The sequence below is a fragment of the Cupressus sempervirens genome, chromosome 10, assembly GCF_028749045.1.
Source record: "Cupressus sempervirens isolate cs-2001-9-10 chromosome 10, ASM2874904v1, whole genome shotgun sequence".
Taxonomy (NCBI): domain Eukaryota; kingdom Viridiplantae; phylum Streptophyta; class Pinopsida; order Cupressales; family Cupressaceae; genus Cupressus; species Cupressus sempervirens.
In genome coordinates this window covers 953,161,160-953,184,814 of record NC_143127.1, presented here as the reverse complement: position 1 = coordinate 953,184,814, position 23,655 = coordinate 953,161,160, and the positions used below count along the sequence as shown (strand labels likewise).

The following is a 23,655-nucleotide window of genomic DNA, read 5'->3' as shown; positions in this document are numbered from 1 at the left end:
GTCGATGAAAATTGGAATCAGTCGTTTCAGCACATTGTGTAATTTGTTCATGATTCGCCTTTATAATTGTGAATTGTATACAATTGAGCGCAAATCATCCATTATGTCATGGAAACTTCCTCTTACAATTCAATGTAATTGTGTATTCTTCAGTGTAACGGGACTCGCCGAGTCAGCCTCGGACTTGGCGACTCAGAGGCAAAGTCCACCTTTCTGAGGCAGACTGCCTCTTGACTCGGACTCTGTCGAGTCCTGTCCGAGTCCAATCTGACTCGGCGAGTCCCAATGCCAGGACTCTCGCCAGCGGGTAACAAGTAAAAAGGCAAAAAAAACATAAAATGCTTTGTTTAATTGGATTTTTTTGGTTTGTATCACATGTTATTGACCTCAAAAGTTCATTCCACCATTTGCTTGTGCTCACAAGAGAGAGGAAAGAGTTAGAGAAGAATATTGGGGTTTTGAGAGAGAAATCAACAAACCGGTTTGCTCTCCTGTATTGATTGCTAATGGTTTGTGCATCTTTCTAGCTTGCATTAAAGCATTGAGAGGAGCTTGAGGGAGCATTTGGAGGAGGTTTCTACAAACTTGCATTTCCATTATTTGTATAAATTTGAAAAGGTAAGCTACAAGTTGTTGTTGCATTTCTTTGTGTTGTTTTATAATATGTTTTAAACTTTTACATTCATATTTTTTAAGTATTTTCACTTCTCATTTTGTTTAAATTTGTTTGGTCTCTACTCTCTACTACTAGTCTACTATTTTTTTACCTCTCATTTTGTTTACATTCATATTGCAGCAGGCTGACAGCGAACAGTAACTTATTGAAATTTGATATAATGTCTCAACAACAAGGTGAGGGAAGTGAAAATAGGCCTCCATTTAACCCTAATGCAGACCCAAGTGCAATAGCAAGGAATAGGGCTTGGAAACATGCCATCCCGAGGCACAAAAAGGGAGTTGATACATGTTGGAATTGTGGTGTGGTATATAATGGGGGAGGAATAAATAGATTGAAGTATCACCTAGCACATATACCTAGACGTGATGCTAAAAAATGCAAAGATGTACCCCAAGATGTTATGTGAGACATCCAAACTCTTCTGGAGGAAAAAATGGAGCAAAAAGAATTGAAAAAGAAACAACATGAAGAAATGGCACAACTAGCCGGAGCCCAACAGGGGTCTTCTAGTTTTCGCTCTCCATTATCCACTGCTCCACCTACGGATACCACTGCTTCTACGAGTGTGAACATTGGGCCTCGCATTCGTAAGCAAAAATCGAAACTTGATTCTATGTTTGCTCCACGCACAGCTCCAAGTTCACAGCCATCGCTTGAGGGCATGGGTTGGAACAAGGATAAACATGATTATGCAAAATTGGCACTTGGGGACTTTTTCATCTACAACAACATTTCATTCAATGCAGCAAGGTAATTATTTATGTAAATTTAAATTTAAGTCTTCTCTTGCTTTCAAAGTTACAAGTCTCAGCTTTCAACTTTCAGCTTTCAATAATATGTTTATTTTGTTTATTTTAATTTGTATTTTGTTTTCAAATTTATTTATAATATACTAATTTGTTTAACTTTAAATTTTATTCTATTTGTTTTAGGTCCCCTTATTGGCAAATTGGAATCGATGTTGTTGCTGTTTGTGGTCCGGGGTTCAAAGCCCCTAGTGCTGAAGAGCTAAGAGGCCCTATTTTGAACCAAAGGGTGGCTGATGTACAAGTTGAAATCACGAAGCAGCGTGAGGTGTGGAAGAAAAAAGGTTGCACCATCATGACTGATGGTTGGACTGATAGAAAGAGTAGAACACTCCTCAACTTTCTTGTTTTTTCATCAGATAAATTGTAATTGTACTTAGAGTCTTAGACATTAAAAATTTAAAAGTAGAACTTGTACTTGAGTGATTAAGTTTATAAATTTTGAATTTATAAATTATGATTCATCATTAATCATTATACTAATTTGTTTCTTTTTCTTTAGGTGTCACGGTTTTTTTGAAATCCATTGATGCCTCGAGAAAAACAAAGAATGATGAATATCTTTGTGGGATAATGGATGAAGTGATAAAGGATGTAGGTGAGGAGAATGTGGTGCAAATAGTTACTGATAATGCAGCAAATTATGTTGCTGCAGGAAAGCTTCTTATGGAGAGACACCCTCACCTATTTTGGACCCCTTGTGCCGCTCATTGCATTGACCTCATGTTAGAGGATCTTGGTAAACTCCCTTGGATCAAAACAATTATAAAGCGAGGAAGGAGTGTATGCAAATTCATATATAATCATACATGGGTCCTCAACCTCATGAGGAAACACAATAAGCAAAGGGAGTTGTCTCGTCTAGGGGTCACTAGATTTGCAACCAACTTCCTCGCATTGAAATCCTTGCTTGATTCAAAGGGAGGTTTGAGACGTATGTTTGTTAGTGATGAGTGGTTTGCATCCTCATATGCAAAGACCACTGCAGGGATTGCTGCAGCTGATCATATTTTTGACGAGCCCTCTTTTTGGACACCTATTGCTGATATTGTGACGGTAATTTTCCTTTTTGTCCTCATTTCAACTTTATTTTGTTTATGAAATTATGTTATAAATTATTGTTCATTTTTTAAAGAAAAAACTTAAAGCTGATTATTTCTTTTTCAACTTTCATAATGATTGCAATTTGTAAAGCCACTTATTGTTCTCCTACGAACAGCTGATGGAGAGAAGCCCTCAATGGGCTACATTTATGAGGGCATGGATAAGGTGAAGGAGGCCATTCGTACTTTTTTGCAGGAAATCGAGATAGGTATGGGCCTATATGGAATGTCATTGATAGACGATGGCACAATCTACTTCACAGGCCTATACATCCAGCGGCCTACTTCCTTAATCCAGCATACCAGTTCAGCCCACATTTCAAGGCTGATGATGAGGTGTGGAACGGCCTCTACGATGTTATAGAGAGAATGTCACCTAATTCAACAGTTAGCACAGATATAGTCCGTGAGATTGAGCTATTTAAGAAAGCTCAAGGGGACTTATTTGCACGAGAGTTGTGCAAAAAAAATAGGACAGCATTGATGCCTAGTAAACACTAAAAATCTTTGATTCTACATCCTAATTTCTAATACTAATTCTATTACCATCTTAATTTGATAAATTCAAAGTTATTGATATGATTCAAAAATTTCTTGTTTCAAATGCATGGTGGGAGATGTTTGGCACAAAGGTGCCAAATTTATAGAGGATTGCGATTCGCATCTTGAGCCAGCCATCTAGTGCTTCAGGATGCGAACGTAATTGGAGTCTTTTTGAGCACATACACTCAAAGAAGCGCAATAGGTTGGCAGTGCAAAAATTAAATGATCTTGTCTTTGTTCACTACAACCTTTGCCTTCTCCATAGACAAATCCTTGGCACCGATACAACTCCGATTGCATTAGAGAATGTTGATCCTCATGCAGAGTGGAACACAAAGGTAGATGATCCTGTCTTCAGTGATGAAGATGTGGAGTGGGTAGATCAGGTGGATCCAGAGGCTGAGGCAGTAGCGATGGCAGTTGAGGAGGCTAGAGCACGAGGAGACAGAGTGGATCCTGAGGCTAGGAGTGATGGATCCCAGGCTGATGACGAGGATTATGTGCGTGAGGAGGAGGATGATGATGATGAGGATGAGGAGAAGGTTTAGGGTCAGCCTCAGACACAGGTAGAAAGGATGGCTCTAGAGTCTTCCATGACTTATCTTAGGCGCACTCGTAGGAGGACATAAAGGATGGCTCTAGTTGTTATTTTGATATATGTTTTAAACCTTTGAATTTGATACCATGGATTTTGTAATCCATGAATGTTGTAGACATTTGAGTCTTTGATATTGGAGTGACACTATGTTTATTACTTTATAGTTTATAACTTTATATTGTGGTTATTCAGTTTTTTTCTTTCAAAAATTCACTTTTATACTTATGTGATCTATGCAAAATTATGTATGTGTATTAAGTAGGTTCTATTTATATCAATTATTGTGTATTTGATGTTAATTGACTAAAAGATGCAAGAAACAATCTTAAAATCCTTAAAAATCTTTGGATTTCATGAGTTTTTCAATTTTCCGAGTCCTTGCCGAATCCGGTTGCCAAGTCCGAGTCCGAGTCGGATTTTGACCTTTCCGAGTCAAAGGCGAGTCCGAGTCCCATAACACTGGTATTCTTTCAGTGGCTAACTATTCTACTTCAAAATTAGGAGAATCAAATTAGAACTGAGATTGCTCGTGTATGAGGCTTGTAAGCAAACTTGCTCTTAACACAAGAAAGGTGCCGAAGCTAAACATTTTCTCAGATTTATTAATAACTTAATTGTGATGCAAAAAAATATAAACACCTAAGAAGTGGTGATCCATGTGAACCATTGCTTTCACTTTTCCAAATAATCAATTTATTTATAATCAGCAATAGCAAACTCAAGTACTTCAAATTATAATTATCTTAAACTTACAACAATTTATTTAGCTTGCACTCAATTATAATCTTTATTAGAACGCCTTGATCCCCAAACGTTTTACAAGAAAAGTTATGTTCCGCAAACTGGGGTATAAAGACAGGTCTTGAGAGCAAAGGGACCAAGGGCTTGGATATGATGATAACAGTGAGATGCAATGCAAATATATATTGCACTAAAATAGTTATTAAAAATATATTATGAATAACATGTGGAACTGTTTGAAATACTCAAAACACATTCCTTTGAACAATGAAAATGACCAATATCACTATATTTACATTATATTCCCGAAGATGATCACATTCAAACTCAGGATACAAAAGAACTAGAAAACTAGGACAATAGGCAAAATGACTAGGGTGGTTCTGAAAATTTTTGGCCTGTGCATTGTCCACCATAGACTTGGATCGTCTTGTGCCATAGTCTACCTATCCATTTTGGCCTCTTCTAATTATCCCCTATGAGTGGCAAATTTTGTCCACTCAATTGATGTTAGCCTGTGTAGAATGATTCATTTTTCAAATGGCTTTCATGGACCTCATCTTCAACATCCTATATAGAGGTAACTATGTCATGCCTACGCACATAGCACTTCAGATTCAATGCATTGAGAAGCCATGTCAAAGAAGTGTTGAGCTTCTCCCATCAATAACGAATGATAGGCTAATTATGTTCATTGTAAATCAACAGTATAGCATCTTTCTTTTTTACAATGGCCTTCATTTGCACAAGCATACTATCAATACACTCATACACCTCTACAAAGCTTGGTTTGCATGCCTGTATCTAAAAACTTTGGAAACTAAAGCAATGCTGGAAACAATGTATCTTGCACCAGCCCAAAAAGTATCAATCTTCACCACCTACTCCACCCTCCTTCCTCGCTTTAATTTAGAATTAGGCGACCAATCCTACTCTAATGTCATAACCATCAGTTGCAATGCCTCTTGCAACTCAAGTGTCCTCTCCATGAGAACGAAGTATGATGCATATCTAGTATCTATAGGTTTTAAAAACTTCCTAGAGAAGGTTCTGAAGAGTTCGTGTAAGGTATAGTGGTTGAAAACAAATATTTGCACATTTCTAGCATTCCCCATGTCATGGGTTTCAAAGGTCCTCTTTAGAAAAGAATCTAGAAAGCGCATGTGAAGTAAGTGGTTGCAAACAAACATCTAGAGATCTCTAACATCACTAACAATTTTGTTCATGTCCTTGAGTGCATTATTTGTAGCAAGCAAACAATAAGGAGTCCATATATACCTTGAAGTTGCCTCAACCAATTTCCCTACAAGTTTGTGCACTAAAGTTACATTTGACACTACTTGCACCACATTCTATTCCCCAACCTCCCAATAGCAGCTCTTAGAATTTGGATCTTAAAATCAACATCCTTCCAATGCTCTGAGCATGTGATCATAATTTTGAAGAGTGGATGATGGGTAGTATCCATTCACCCATCCATGAATATAGCATCAACTTGTGATCTAGGTAGTCTTCATTTTCTCCATTAGAATATCAATACTAAAATAGTTTTTATCCAAGATTGTTGTCCTTGATTTTGTCTCCCTTAATGGCAAATGTGATGGTCATGTTCTTATTACTTTTACCACATCCTCCTTACAATAAGGAGAGTGAGCCACGAGGAATGGAATGACATTGGCAAATAAAAATTTGCCCATGGTATCACTCACCTTAGGCTCACAAGTAGTTATTCTATGTTCCCCTTAGGCTTGATTGCCCCTAAATGGGAAGTCAAAAAAGAATGAACTAAAATGCACAATTCTTTTGCAATCCCAATACTAGGAGCAGTGCCTCTCAATGGTGTAGCAGTTATTAGTTTTTGGTTATCACCATACCCCCACAATTTATTTATTTCATCTCTTTTTCCAACTAACCATACCTTACATACTTCAAAACTTTTTCTTGAGAGATCAAGAAAGTGTGCAATGACTCTTCTAATGTTTCCTTGAAATTCAAGTGAGAGAAATGACAACTCCGTATCACATAGCCCCAAATTTTGCTTGCAATCAAGTAGCAAATTGTCTTAAATGTTGTTTTGTAGCGAAGTCCCCAGGCTCGAACTCGGCCCTAACTCGACAAGGGTAACTTGACTCGTGAACCGGCTCAGACTAGCAGTGACTTGGCAAAGCGACAAAACCCTTGAAATCTTTATGAAGATTTACCCTTGCCTTCACCCTTTTGCTATCATATATAAAAACCGACAAGGCTGACCCGACTCATCGACCCGTACCTGGCAAAGCTGACCCGACTCATCAACCTGGACCCAGACCTAGCAAAGCTGACCTGACTCACCGACTCGGTATACTCACTCAACTCACGAAGAGTCTGGGAACCATATTTTGTAGTGATTGATCAAGCAAGCATTGTTAAGTTGTCAAGCATTTCCAAGGTTGATTTGTTAACCAATATTGGTAAAATAAATAAACCAACATTGGTAAATTGTCTAAAAGGCGGTGTAATGTGAAAGTATCAAACTGTAATTTGTTCTTCACTAGATAATAAAATAAGTGGACAACTATTTCTAGTGGATGTAACCCATATTGGGTGAACCATGTCAAATGTGTGTTATTTGGTCTTTTGCCTTCTTTATTTATGCATTATCTTAATATTATTTATTGCTCATATCTACTTAAAACCTAGCAATCAGTATTTGAGCAGTGTATATTTCACTTATTTGGCAAGAAATCTCAAATTTGAGCCGAAGCAATGGCAAAGGAAGGCAAGCTTAAGCTTGATAAGTGCAACGACCAAAACTATCAACTATGGAGCAATGGTAGACTATTTATATCAAAAGGATCTTCACTCTCATTGGGTGGAAAAGCAAGGAAGCTAATGGCTATGTCAAATGAAGAATGGGAAGTTCTTTATAGGAAGGCCCTTGGAGCAATATAGTTGTACTGGTATCATCAGTGGTTTTCAATATAGCAAAAGAAACAACAAACGATCTAATGAAAGCATTAGACAAGCTATATTAGAAACCCTTAGCCTCAAATAAGGTATTTCTTATGAAAAATCTATTTAATATGAAGATCCCAGAAGGTGGGTATGTTAGTGAACAATTGAATGAGTTTAACATAGTTACTAGTCACTTGAGTTTTGTACAAGTAAAAATTTGATGATGATGCTAAGGCTCGCTTGATTTTATGTTCATTGTCTGAAAGATGGAATGGCATGGTCATGGTTGTAAGTAACATTGCCTCTACTTTAAACACTTTAAAGTTTGATAATGTTGTTAGAGTTATTCTTACCGAGGAAATGCGGTGGAAAGGTAGAGTTAAGACATCAAGTAATGCTTTGATTGTTGAGAACAAGGGATGACAAAGGGAAAGTGAAAATGGCCCAAGCAATAATGGGAAATCAAGAAATGGAAAATCCAAATCTAGGGTAAACACGGAGTGTTGGCATTGTGGAAAGAAAGGAGATTTGTAAGAAGATTACTGGTCTCAAAAGGGAAAACACGAGGACAGACAACAAGAAAATAATATGGAAGCAAATGTAACAAATGATGTGTTACAAGATGCTTTGATTCTTTCTTTGTACGATATTACTAATTTTTGGTTGTTAGATTCAGGGGCTTCTTTTCATGTCACACCCCATGGGAAATATTTTCTATACTATGTTCAAAGTGATTTTGGACAGGTTTATTAGGTGATGATGAACCATGCAAAATTGTTGGAAAGGGAAATCTATAGATAAAATTACCAAATGGGTAATCAATGGTTGCTAAAAGAGGTGAGACATGTCCTTGATTTGAGAAAAAATTAATATCGGCACAACAACTATGAAGTGATGGTTCCACAGTCATATTCACAAACAATTCATGGAAGGTTACTAAAGGTTGCCTGATAATAGCAAACGGGGCAAAGGTAAGTACATTGCATTTATGTGCTAGTAATATTGATTATTTTATTTCCCTAGCTTCCACAAGAATGGATGCAACTCTATGGCACAATCGACTAGGGCACATGAGTAAGAAAAGATACAAGGCTTAAAGAATGAACATGCATGTAAGAAAAGAGACAAGACTAGACTAGTGATCAAATGTTTTGCACCAAAAAAGGGTATCGATTTTGATGAGATAGTTTCTCATGTTGTTCAAATAACTTCAATTCAAACTACTCTTAAGTCTTATAGCCACAAAGACTTGCATCTGTAACAATTAGATGTGAAGACAGCTTTTGTAAAATCCCTTACTAAATCTGATTCTAATTAAATGAAAATGTAATTGATTGATTGCAAACATTGAGTAATGGCCAAGACTCTTGGCATATAAGGGAATATACTACAAAAGCTCTAAAAATCATTGATTCCCTCAATAGAGGGATTGAATTACCTTGTGAAATTGATGTCGAAATGGTTGTCAACAATCAATAATCTACATACTCCATACCAAGTCGATCTCCATGAAATCTAAACACAATAATACCAATGTGAAAGATTAAATATCTCTCACTCAAACTGTTGCAACCCTTTAGAAGATCATTCACTACCTCAATTACGCTCATCAATGGAAGTGATCATTCTCAAGGACCAATGGAATAACCTACTAAAATCCTTGGCTCTTCAAGCACCTTATAGAAACATGGGGTGGTTCCTTCAAGAAGCTTCTAGAAACATGAGGATGTCAATCCTTCAAGAAGCTTCTAAAAAAATATTATTTTATTTTAGTGACTTTATGATACAACATTTATTTTAGTCACTTTATTTAATATAAGGTCACCTTTTAATATCCATTTATTTGATCACCTTAAATAATTTCTCCCTTATTTCTTCACTTAGCCTTCGAATGCATAAAACTTAAGATGATAACTAAGTTGGCTACAAGGAAGGGGACATTTCTCCACCTTGAAACCCACGCCAAAGTGCTTCATTGAGATAGGTTCTCAAATAATATAAGGAAAGAGACACACAGCATAGGCATTTTGGCCTAGGTGAACCTTGCCTCACTTCACAAGGGGTATAGCTACAATAATTATCATATGGTACGACCTTGGAAAATGTGCCAAATACTTTATCCAATTTGCTCAAACTTGACTCCTAGATGACACCAGTTGTTCAAAGCAACTTCAGTTAATAGTCTTACAACCTCGGAATGGTGATGCAAGGAAGAAGCTACACTCTTTAATACCATTAGCTCTAGATAATTGCAAAAACCTCATTCCTTTAATAAACTCCTTATTTCACCAAAACAATTGAATATCAAAATCAACCCTTCCCAAATTTCACATTCAAGTGCCCTACTATAAAAAGTAACCATGATTGAATGACATATTATAAATATTTAGTGTGAGAAACTGAAATCTAAGACCTTTGCAAAGGCAAAGTCTAAACCTTACTTAACCCTACAGAAGAAACCACACTATTACACAAGGTAGATGACCTCGAGCATTGCAATTTTCTATTAATATAATATGTATTTGGCGGTTTTGGCCCTTTGTCGATCAAAAAAACTAATAATTTTATAAATTTATTTAAACACCAAAATACAACTATTAAAAAATTACTACATTATTAAGATCAATCCTAACGTAAATTGAAAACCCCTATATCAATTATTAAATTAATAAATCAAAGACAATACCAATGAAACTTAAGAGTGATTTAAGGAGTTCTACATGTTCATTTACAGCTCTTTGTAACTAGTACGGGGCCCATAGATCATTAAGATTAGGTGTTACAGGCACAAAGATACAAAAAAGCTGATCTTTTTTAAGAAAAAAACGTTTTGGTTGAATCGACATGGAAGACATCCCAACATCTCAAGTGTAATGAAGAGAGATGAGGAAGTCCCCTAAGGGTCCTAGGGGTGTCCTAACATCTCTGTAGCATTTCCAAAATAGGGTTGTCCTAAAAACATTCCCAACTACATTGTGGCAATAGTAGAGCATGGGGAACTTTCCCCTAATTTCTCACATCTCAAGGACATCCCATCCCAAATAAGTATTCATTTTTTAGGGGAAAGGGGTAAGATTATCCCTACAACATTGAAGAGAATAATAAACTACAGTTCAACATGATTCCTTTAAAGACACTATGACTTCTTAGTCAATGTCAATTCATGCCTCATAAAAATTCGAAACCATAAATATTGATCTACTTTACACAAGATACAAATTATGTTTTGAGGCCAATCTATAAATAAATTACATTCCACCATCTACTACGGTAGCTCCTCATCACACTACACATTTCACTAAATAAGCACTTTGGTTTTGCTCATTCATGGGCCTGTAAGGGTTAATCCTTTTCCTGCAAAAAATGTGCAACTAGAGAAGGTAGAAAGCATAGGAGAGAGATGGCTAAGTGTTAACTTTGATGGGGCTTCTAAAGGAAAACCAGGGAGGAGTGGTGTAGGTTGTGATATTCAAGATGCTAAGGACAATATTCTATTGTTAGGCGCAAAGCAGCCCCCGGATGGAACCAATAATGTTGTAGAATGTCCAACAACCATTTTTGCTCTTTGATTCACAAAGTATGACAAAAAGAAGATTTATCTATAGGGCGACTCCCAGATAGTGGTCGACGAGATAACTAAAGGAGGGACGGACTCATGGTTTCTTGACAAATATATCAGAAGGATTAAAATGGCTTTTGGAGGAGTTTGAAGAGTTTAAACTCACTCATATCCTAAGAGAAGGGAATGTAATTGCCAACAGAATGGCCAAAGTAGGAACTTGCCTTCAAGACCGAATTGAGATGATAGAAGATTTTAGGAGGATAAGTTTAATTTTCAATTAACATGGGCATTAATTATCCACATAACCATCTTTGGAGTAATAACGATACGGACAGGTCATCCAAAAGGAGAATGGAAAGTTGATAAATGACATGTGACAAAAGATTGGAGGCATAAAGTGAATCATAGAAAGATTTGGAGTCATGCCTTATCATGCAAGGAAGGGAGAGGAACTTTCTAGATGGATAGAAATTTTAAAAGGCCCATAGTATCATGTCTAAAATTGGCAACAACAACAGAGTGAATGGTGGCAAGTGCATATAATAGAGGGCAACTTTTATTAGCAAACCCGAAGAAGAAGCAGACATTAGGGTTTAGTGGCAAAATTTCTCCAAGACAACTGGCAGAGGTCTCTAAGATAGATGAAGGGGAGTTTTTTCGTCTGCTATGCAAGCTTTATGGATTTGAGTATACTAGCAAGGATTTTCATCATGTTGATTTTGTGCATGTGCTTTTTTCCTCCTCTCTTAGAGTAAGGAAGAGGCAAGGAGGATGATTGATGTTTGTGTAGAGTCAATATGGTGTGGGGAGGTCTCAAACTAGTTAGAGATGGAGGAAATTGGTGTGGGTTTTCACACAAATGAAGGAATGTGGAGGCAAATTGAGGGTGCAAGGATGGTTTCCAACCATTCATTGTGTTCAATTCCTTAGTTCTCGTGATCAAGCGCGTGGGGGAAGCTCATTATGCATGGGTAGAGTTGTTGCATTATGTCAAGCAATGGGAAGTGGACTTGAGCAAACTACCCGAAGAATGGCAGAGGAAAAGGAAGCATACCATGAGCAGGGCTGGAGAGGTGATGCCAAAAGGGAGTCCTTCAGTGACGCGGTCAAAGCTAATTTTGGGCAGAAAGAAAGGGAAAGTGGAGATGGTGGGAGGAATTATGGTAAACAAGATGCATCGCTAGGGCTTCAATGAGTGAAGATTGGAGCTTGTTTGTTAGTAGCTAGATTTACCCATTTTTTGTAATAGGGCTAGAATGTTAAAGTTAGTGCCATCTCTATCAACGATCTAGGTTGATGTCTAGTTTCGGGAAGGGGGTTTTTTGTTTGGCTGCAATGTAAGGGTTAAAGGATATATCTGGCTGAAGGCCTTTTTGAAATGTAATTTTCATTCCATGAATATAAATATAAATATATCCCTAACTACATTGCGGCAATGATAGAATATGGGGAAGCATCTCCTAAGTTCTCACATCTCAAGGACATCCCATCCCAAAATGTTCTTAATTTTTAGGGTAAGGGGGACAATCATCGCCTACGACATTGGAAAGAAGAATAAACTACACTTCTACATGATGCCTTTAGAGAAGCTATGACTTCTTAACCAGTGTCAATTAATGCCTCATAAACGATTCAAAAACCATATATATTGATCTCCTTTACACAAGATAAACCTCATGGTTCAAAGCCAATCTACAAATAAATTTGCATTAAACTATCCACCACGGTGGCTCCCTCATCACTCTTTGCATTTCACTACAACCTGCACTCCAAATGCTTTTCTATAATGTTAACATACACCTTCAAGATGAATAAACTCATTGAAAGGTCAATGAAATCTGTGAATCAGCATAACTGCAAAGAAAAAATCTTTTTAAAAAACCTCCTCCCCCTAATACCAATTTGTCTTGGCCCGAGGTGGATGCAAAAGCTGGTGCGTGCAAATGTTTGATGTGTCTAGAAGCCCAATGGATGTCGGCAAGATCCACGCAAGGTGGATATCATGATAGCACATCAAAGATTGATGATGTTTGCACATCCGTAATATGCTTTTGACAGTTTATCATCTCAAGATATAAAACAATTGATATGACATTGTGAGTTTCTAGTCACCGATGGTCGAATAAGTGTTTATAGAGAGTCGCCTAGCAAGCAAACAATTAACGCCCAAACAAGCGATAAAAATGGAATGAGAGCTGCTTGAATATATATTATAGATATTATATATCGGGAGCTACTTAAATATATATTATATAGATAATATTTATATATATATGTAATATTTAGTAGTACATATAATGTTTAGCAATATTATATAATATAGTCCATAAATAATATTTATAGATATATATGTAATATATATATATACAAACACATCCATACACATCAGCATCCCCCCAAAAAAAACACGCTTCCCACATCCGCTTCCAAATCCACATCCGAATCGGTAACTTAGACGTAAATTGAAATGCATCTATTGAAGGGATTTCTTAATATTTCCACTAGATAGAGAAGTGAAACTCATTGAAGTAGATCGAAGAATTATAAGGAACAAATTCAACAAATATTGATACTACTAAAATTCAATGTTTTCAAATACATTTATATAGATGTGAACAAAAGTCAATAGTAAATCCCCATTTCTATTATCATTAGTGAAACCCAGGGACTTGTATCCCCCCAACCCCCACAAAACCTTAAAGTACCCATCCCCACAACAAGTACTCAGGAGTACTCGAGTACTCGAGTACCCCCACCTCCACCATTCCGCAACCATGTTGATGCCAGTACAGGTACTTGAATTTTGAATTTTGAATGTTATTATTGGGTATATTGTATGTATTATGTTCAATATTCAATGTTTCTGGTTCACATTACAATTTCACTATGTTCAAGTGGTTCAATTTGGTATGTTATACTGAAACGTCATTTCATAAGTAGTATTTCAAGTTTTATATGTATATTATCAGCACCCCCCCTGCCATCATCCATAAATTGAGGCCCTTTGTCCCCCTCGTCCCTAGAACTTGTCCCGATATACCCAAGAGTCAGTGTTACACTGATTAACATTTAAGTTTTATATATCTGATTGGATAATTTCCTGTCCAGGTGGAAACATTTACAACATATAAACAACTCAATAATAGAATGCACTACAATATATATTTTTTCATTATTCTGGAAAAACCTTCCTGCAAGGTCAATCAAATAAAAATAAACTAAATATTGAAATAATCATTCAGGAAGTCGCAAAAATAAAAAACCTTATCCTGTGTAAGACCCACAGGTTTCAATGACCCATTCTAATAAAACTATCCAAATGGTGCATCACATTGCAAGATGATTTTCCTTCACTCTCTGAACAATTTAAAACCCAGCAGCGAAAGTGTGAATAAGTTGCAAAGGCTCAGAAATTTGTCATTAGAAACTCTCTTTTGAATATGAATTTTATTTTCCTTAAAAAAACAAATATTCATTAAAAAACCAACCATATTTGAAACACCATAGAATACACATTAGTGAACCAGTTTCTCAGGCAGATGGACTCTCCAAATGGTTATGACTCTTTCAGAAAAATAACCTGGATTAGGTAGAACAAGACCATACCAATATTGTAGATAGAATTAGCTCATACACATATTAGACTGACCCACATGATGTCGAGACTGGTACTGTCACTTACTGGCCAATTGTTACCCTTCAGTATATGATCCGAATTAGATGCATATCAACTCAGACCCACATAAATCCCAAGCCTTAATCATCTCACTTGTTAATCTCCCACAAATATAGGTTTCCCTCCTGGACGGACTGAAACAGTATTTCTCATTGCACTTGTTAGCATTCATTCGGGCAAACTCCTCCATCTTCATCCCAAATTGCACTGAGCTTTCAATCACTGCAAATATTGCAAATGGATAACTTATTGTCATTAATAAACACACTCACTGTCGGAGCAATAAGTAGGGCACAGCTGTGTATTGTGGGCAACAAGTAAGGCACACCTGTACTGTGGGCAGGATTAGATCATATCAGTATTGAAGACTAAACTAGCTCATACCAAAAGTAGATCGGTCCAAATGACATCAAGCTCAATACTGTCACTTACCAGGTGGTCGTTACCCTTTAGAATATAACCCAAATTAAATGCATAACTAACTCAGTCCCACATAAATCCTAGGCCTTGATTTTCTCACTCGTAAGTCCCCCGTGACTATAATTTTCCCTCCTGACATAACAAACAGCATCTATTACTGTACTTATTGGCATTCATTTGTACAAACTCCTCCATCTTAATCCCAAATTGAACAGCTTTCAATCACTACAAAGCATCTTAGTAAATGGATAAAGGTATTGCAATTAAGATGTATTCAATGTCAGATCAATAAGTAGGGCACATTTTCTGCACTGAAAACCCAACCCTTTAACCATAGACATATACCCATATGAAAAGCTAGGGGCTGAAAACAATGCGACCATTTTTTATACTTCAAACTATGCATGTTAAACCTTCTGCATTGACCCAGACCTTATTTTGAATATAATACCCATAACCTGAATGGGTACAGGATTTTTTGGTCACTCATTTCAAGTGTAACAAATGGATAACTGTTGTGATTGATGAATGTGAACCTATTGTTAGAGCCACAAACAATCTATATCTTCTGCTGGCGCATTGTTCAAACTTTGACTAACTCTTCAACAAATACATAAAATATTGGAAGACAGAGCAGCCATTTTAAATATCATGAAATAGCCACTGAACTTTGTTCTTTTAAGTTCAGGATTAATATAAGATCAAAAGCTCTCATTGGACTAACCAGCTTTCCATGGCTCAAAATATCTTGGCAAATTGCTCTAATAATGTCATTAATCATGAAACTCGCAGTCAGATTCAGAAAGACATTTTTGCCTGCACTGTTAAAGCAACTCACAGCCAGCATGCAGTGAGGCCCAAAACTGAACAGAAAACAACAATTTTTACATTCCATGAAATACATACATGCAAACCCCAAGTATTGTTGCCAATGGCATGAACCAATAGATATTAACCAATGAATCAATTATTATCATGGATTCATAAAATTCATAGCTACGAGCAAGGCCGACATTATGCTCCACTGTTAAACCAACACTTCATTTTCAGCTGCACTATTAGAGCAATTCCTTTACAACCAGCATGTACTAATAAGATAGTGTGGGCCAAAATCAAACAGAACAACAGAAATTTTATATTCCAGGAAAAATGCGCATGCAAATCCCAAGCATTATTGCCAATTGGCATGGAGTAATGGACCTTAGCAGATGAATCAGTTATTGTCATTGATTCACGCAAATTCATCGCCACGGGCAGGACAGACATTCTGATCCACTGGTTAACTGGTTAAACCAACTCTTTAAATACAGAGACACTTCTGACAGATAAATCTTCGCATAAGCACAATAGGGCGCACAATCAGATGAAACCCAGCTCATCTATGGAACTGAAAGTATTAAAAAAATATAATCTAAGAAAACAAGTTAAATAAAATGGGCATATTTATACAAAGGTGGACTGCAAGTAAGATGGGGGGATTGAAAAAAGCAGTGGAAATGGATCCACTGAAAAGATGAAAATGGGTCGATTGTCTGAGAAAAAGGGGAAGGAGGAGGATATATAAAGATTGAAAAAAATAGAGAGAAAGGGTAAGGAAACGGATAGAAATGTGGCTAGTTTTGAAGTGGAGAATAGAAATAGGTGAATTAAAACACAAGATGGGCATATTGAAGTGGAAGAAATGAAAAATATGACAGGATAGAAATGATTTCACGATGCTAAAACAATTTACCATGCTCCGATGATCTGGAAAAATTTCAGGTTCGGGCTGAGATTTTTGCTGCTTGCTAGTTACAAGAGACTTGACCCTCTTTCCTCTGGCAGACGCCTTTGTAAATTTTTCTCTAGTCAAGTCCGTGTGCGATGATCCATTCGCCTCCTTTCTACCATTTCTTCCTTTAGGACTCCTCATCTTTCAAATTTTAAAACTGCAAATTCCTTCACTTGAACTAGTGGACCAGAAAAAAATCCACAGGCAAGAGAGCTGGTTACGAGAATTTGTAGAGTTGGATTGGATTTGGGAACGAGGTAGAGAGACCTTAGCGCGGAGGCAACGCGCTCTTTGAATGCAGAGTGACAAATTCAAACCACTAAATACTACTTAAATCGAAATGGTAAAATTATAAATAGAAGACTAAATAAATATACCCATAGTTTTAAAAATGACAAAGACCTAGACCGCTTCAAACCGGGTGCTAAAATGCTTATTATGCATGGAGAGTTCTAGCTGTTTGTGAAGTCCCCAAAGGTTTTTGTTGTTCACTAGGATTTTTGTTTTTTATTATATGAATTTTTAGTCCCGCCTATTTGTAGGCGAAGACTTATGTTTTCACATCATTTTACATTAATTACTATATATTTGACAATAGTATAAATTGCTCTTAATCTATGATTTCTAATAGTTGTATTGTATTAAAAAAAAATTTACTTTATTTTTTTAATTTGTGGTTGACCATCTTTATTTTTGCTAGTGGTTTAATTGATTTTTTTGGTTTAAAAAGTACGCTTATTACATTCACTTTTTTTAAACTTACACAAAAATATTTTGTAGGACAAATTTTTAAGGAGGAAAATATTATTTTTTAATTACGATATAAATAAATTTTTGCTTCATTTCTAAATTTAATTAGAGATAGAACGCAACATTGAATGATCCTTTGTAGTATTTATTAAAATTAAATTACATAGAGCTTCTCATGTTTTATTTATCTATGATAAATCCAACCTTTTTGTTGGCATTAGGCAGGACTTTAGCTCTACAAAGCTCTTGTTTTCCTTACTTCTGTTTAGTTTTATATCAAAATCAAAGACAAGGTGATCTTAAAATCAAAATTATTTACTTTTCTTATTCATATCTAATTTTTTTATTTGATACAATTAATATATGAGAAGTTTTTTTCTTGATTTTTTCCTAAATTTTATATTGAAATCAAAGAAAAGGTGATCTTAAAATCAAAATTATTTATTTTTCCTATTAATATCTTTTTTTTATTTGATACAATTAAAATAGGAGAAGTTTTTTTCTTTATGATTTTTTTCTAAATGTGTTTTGTTTTAAAATCAAAATTATTTAATTCTTATTTGAATGAATGAATGAAAAAGCTTTAATGACGTCCACAAACCACACAGATTGAGGGACCACACTAAGGATTGATCACTTTGGTTGCTTAGTTTCTCCAAGTGATTAAGAAGATAGTCACCTTGTGGATTCTCATCTTATCAAAAAGCTCTTTTATGTTGTTCACCTATAATGTATCCTTGTATTGGTTGTGAATATCTTCATAAGCGGTACACTCTTTGATAAAGTGTCATTTTGTTTCCACCACACCTTTGTTGCAAAACATACATATCATTTCTTCTCACCCTTCTTTAGGAACTTTCCATCGACCTTGTTGGTGTTTTAAAAAATCGTGTTTAAAAAATCCTAATGAGAACAGAATACATCTAGGGGCAGCTACTTCCCATCTACAACATACCCGTTCAGACACCGAGGCCAACTATAAGGCTAGACCCTTCTTCTACTTCAGGCTCTACAAAACCTAGGCATGTGTACCTCATATTCATTCATATGGTACCAGTGTTAAAGCATACACTTGAATCTAACAAAGCAGATAATACCCTTAATCTTCTAATACTTATGCAGGCAACATAGACATGAAATAGCTAGAATCATGACATATGAACTAGATAAGCTAAGTGAGGGTAACTCTTTTAGCTTTTTCAAAATGAAAGGGAAAAGATTTGACAAAGGATGTTGAATATCAGCATAAACCAGGTATGAACAATACAAGCATGCATTCCCTAAGTTGATTAGTCCCTTATCCATTAGACATAAGCTAAATAAAAACATACAAATGGATACCTGAGATATACTCATATATTCAGATATATGATCTATCCATTCACCTTGTAAACAGACATCTATCTTCAAAATGAAATTCATACTTATAAGATCCTCCCATGATCCTTGCAATTTTGTCAATGTACATCAAGCAATTTACTTAGGTCCTTGACCTGATAGCAAAACATACAATGGCATACAATTTCAAAGCCGAGCTGCAACTGGACAATATGCACCTTATACATATATCAACAGAGAATTACAAACCCATGAAGATGGAGACAAATTTTAGGCTGAAACTTTCAATGAGGCTTTCTTATTAATTTCCTTGAAATTAGTACATCATGGTATATGCCAAAACTCAAAATATACACAACAAACAGTTGTGCTAACTAGTTGCTTACAAGAAACTACAACAGACATGTTTCACAACATAGATGATGAGAGTTGGTTCTCACTTGAGCAATTAAGATTTTTGTCTTTCCTTTAATTGTGAATCCTAAATATTTCTTTATCCTCGTGCTCCCATGTGGGATTAAGTTCTTTGATGTAGTAGGCATTTTTTCTACCTACCTGATTTGTCCACATGTCAGTCTTGAACTTTTCTAACACCCATTTTTTTATCTCTATATTAGTGTTTGGGCACTCTTGGGAAATGATGTTCCATTTGTTCAACTACTTGTTGTTTTGCTTCTTCCATGTTTTTTTTCCTTTGCTCTAACTCTTTGTCAACCACCATTTTGGATCAGCATTGCTTATCCATATTTCACACTTTCTTTAAGTAGCTTCATAGACAAATAATTATTGAGTCCTCCATCGGGAACATGTTGTTAGGAACCTGTGTGTTCCTTCTGTTTATTTTGTTAGAGTAGTGTTGTTGGACGCATATGCTTTGTAAGTCGTCCCGTGAGTATATTTTATTATCCCACATGCATAGGTAGTATTACTTTTCTAGATCGTACTCAGTATATAAGAATAGGTTGAGGCCCTTGATGGACACAGACAAATTTATTGTATTGAGCTTGCTCAAAGGAGGTTACCCCCTCGAAGTGGCCTGCGATCAGTAGATTCATTCTGAGTTCTGCTATCACTTTGTATTCTGTTATTTCGAGCATTCTCACGATATTGCTATAAGGAGGTTCATCACATCTGGTATCAGAGCACTCTCTTGGGCTCGCTGGGTGGAAATTACATCAATTTTTTTTTCTGTCGTGGCCTTCAGGTTCCTCTCACTTCTAATATCTCTTGTTATTGCAATAACTCTTTTCAGTTGTTCTGTCTGTGAGTGAATTTTTTCTAAGTCGACTGTTCCAAAAAAAAAAAAAAAAAAAAAAAAGTAAAAATTTTTCTGTTTTTTAGTCGTAGCTTCCTTGTTTGCTTTCTGTTTCTGCTCATACTTCCGCAGAACGTCTGCAATATCATTTCGCATACTTCCTTCCTTGGCGACCCAACCCCAAATTTTACATATCAAAGCCCTAAATCCCTCATTTATCTAATTTTAGGGTTTGCCCTATCTTTTTCACCTCTCATCCAATCGCCACCAAACTGAGCCACAAGATTCAATTCCTCATTTTGCTCCCTTATCCCTCTTGGACTGTTCGCCTCATTTCGCCTCCCTACCCTTGAAACCCTCATTTTTCTGTTTCCCTTGTCCCTAGATAGTCTCCCACCACCCGTCGAACACCCATTTCCTATCTGAGTTTTACCCAAATCCAAGTTTGCCGTAACTAAAAAAGTTTTTGTTTCTCATCTTCTACCCATTCCAAAAAAAAAAAAAAAAAAAAAAAAAAAAAAAAAAAAAAAAAAAACCTTGCTTTATGGTTGTTACGCGTACAGGAGCAAAAATCATGGAAGAAGAAATGGCATCCCTCAAAACCAAACTTCAAGATCTGGATGACAAAATTCTGGGTCTTAACTTTCAGCAGTCAGCCATGAGCCGAAACCATTCAGGAGATACTGGGTCCTCTTCTGGCAATTTCCGTGGACCAAAGCTTGATTTTCCACGCTTCGATGGTTCTGATCCGACTGGATGGATCTATAGGGCAGAGCAGTATTTCAGCTTGCATAATACTTTGGATAACCACAAAGTCCCCCTTGCATCTTTTCATTTGGAACATGAAGCTCTTCAATGGTTCCGTTGGTACATCAAGGCTAATGTAGGCCCAACATGGAGAGAATTGTGCACCCTCATTTTGGAGCGCTTTGGCCCTAGTTCCTTTGATGATTTCACAGGAGCACTCACTAAACTACGTCAAACAGGCACTGTAAGAGAATACCAGACAGAGTTTGAAAAATTAGCTAATCACACAGAGGGCTTGTCTGATGAATTCTTCCGTAGTTGTTTTGTCAGTGGTCTGAAGGATGCACTTCGCTCAGAAGTCAAAATGTTTCGACCTACTACAATGATGGAAGCCCTTGGGTTGGCTAAGTTAGCGGAAGACAAGATTAGTGCTCTACAATGCTCCAAATCTAATTTTGTTCCATTCAGAAATACAGGTTCTCACAACCCTCCAGTCATACCAGCTCCCAGAACTACTCCGATCAAGCACTTGTCTGAAACAGAGATGCGAGTCAGGCGAGACAAAGGGCTTTGTTATAATTGTGATGAGAAATGGTCTCGGGGCCATAGATGTGTTCAGCAAAAGCTCTATCTCTTGGATGTGGATTCTCCACCGGAACTGGAAGAATATGTAGATGCTCAGGAAACAGTGGATGATGAGGTTAAGCCTCACCAGCCTGAACCTCCTTCACCAGAAGCTCCACCAGAGATATCTGTCCATGCTTTGGCAGGAGTCACTACTCCACAAACCATGCGGGTCCATGGTTTCTTCAAGAAGATCCCTCTTACTATACTCATTGATTCTGGTAGCACTCATAACTTCATTGATCCACGCATAGCCAAACAGGCTGATTGCTTTATCCATCCCTGCTCTAGCTTTGAAGTCATGATTGCCAATGGGGGCACTTTACCTTGTAAAGGGAAATGTCGCAATGTGCGTCTCTCTATTGGAGATTATAACATGCGCTCTGACATGTTTGCCTTACCCTTAGGTGGCTGTGATGTGGTTTTGGGTGCCCAATGGTTACGCACTCTTGGCCCCATTCTCTGGGATTTTGCTGAACTTTGGATGCAGTTTTCAGCCGAGGGGCACCAACACACTTTGAAAGGCTTACAACCAGGGTCTCTCAGCATCATCAGTTCACACCGTATGGAAAAACTTCTTAAGAAGAATTCACATGGTGTCATCGCTCAGCTCCATTCCATTCAGATGCAGCCATCAGCAGTCTCTAGCACTCCTGCCGATCTCCAACACATTTTGGACAAGTATTCTGGTATATTTGCTGAACCTGTGGGATTACCTCCTTCTCGTCCAGAGGACCACCGTATTCAGCTCCTTCCTGGCAGTGTTCCGCCCAACATCAGGCCCTACCGTTACCCATTTCATCAGAAGACCGAAATCGAGATACTTGTCCGTGACTTACTGAAGCAAGGTATTATTCGCCCTAGTACCAGTTCCTTTTCTTCTCCAGTTCTGCTTGTTCGCAAAAAAGATGGGTCATGGCGACTCTGCATTGATTTTCGAGCACTTAATCATCTCACTATAAAGGACAAGTTTCCCATTCCAGTTGTTGATGAACTTCTTGATGAACTTCATGGGGCTCATTTTTTCTCCAAGTTAGATCTTCGTTCTGGGTATCATCAAATTCGGGTTAATGAGGAGGATATACCTAAAACTGCCTTCCGCACACATGATGGTCACTATGAATTTTTAGTCATGCCCTTTGGCCTCACGAATGCTCCTTCAACATTTCAGGCAGTGATGAATAACATATTTCGACCATACCTCCGAAAATTCATTCTGGTCTTCTTTGATGATATCCTCATATATAGCAAAACTTGGGCTGAGCATCTCCATCATCTGGAGCTTGTCTTGCAACTTCTCTCTGATCATCAACTCTGTGCAAAACTATCTAAATGTGTGTTTGGCCAGGAGGAAGTGGAGTATCTCGGGCATATTGTTGCACACCATGGAGTGCGGGTGGATCCTACAAAAATAGATGCCATGAAAACTTGGCCGCTTCCTAAAACTCTCAAGAGCCTTCGGGGTTTTTTGGGGTTGACTGGCTACTACCGCAAGTTTGTCAAAGATTACGGGAAAATTGCAGCACCATTGACAGCTCTGTTAAAAAAGGATGCCTTCTCCTGGACCCCTGTTGCTGAGACTGCATTTGAACAACTGAAACAGGCTATGTGCAGTACACCTGTTCTCGCGATGCCAGATTTTTCCAAACCCTTCACTATTGAGAGTGATGCTTGCGGCAATGGATTGGGTGCTGTTCTCCTACAAGATGACCATCCTATTGCGTTCACTAGCAAAGCCCTCTCTGGTAAGAATCTAGCCCTCTCTACTTATGAAAAAGAAATGATGGCTATTTTGCATGCTGTACAGAAGTGGCGGCCATACCTCTTAGGGAGTCATTTTTGCATCAGAACCAATCACCAAAGTCTAAAATACTTCCTGGAACAACGGGTATCCTCTCCTACACAACAGAAATGGGTCAGCAAACTCATGGGGTATGATTATGAGATCACCTACAAGAAGGGTAAGGAGAATATTGTGGCAGATGCTCTTTCTCGCACATTTGATAATCAAGCTTCCCTTTTCGCTATTTCTATGCCCATTCCCAATTGGTTAGCGTCTATTCAGCAGGGCTATGACAGTGACTCTTCTTTATCTCAAATCATTCACC

The 23,655-nt window shown here is 37.2% G+C and overlaps 1 protein-coding gene across 1 annotated transcript in view; it reads right to left on the bottom strand.

The window, feature by feature from the left end:
* LOC149537135 (protein HEAT INTOLERANT 4-like) overlaps nucleotides 1–17,139 on the bottom strand; it is a 54,804-nt gene extending 37,665 nt beyond the window's left edge. The window contains exon 1 of the mRNA XM_089807197.1: nucleotides 16,795–17,139. Coding sequence (XP_089663323.1) covers nucleotides 16,795–16,974 — 180 coding nt within the window. The 5' untranslated portion in view covers nucleotides 16,975–17,139. The remainder of the gene's footprint in view (nucleotides 1–16,794) is intronic.
* Nucleotides 17,140–23,655: the final 6,516 nt, after the last annotated feature.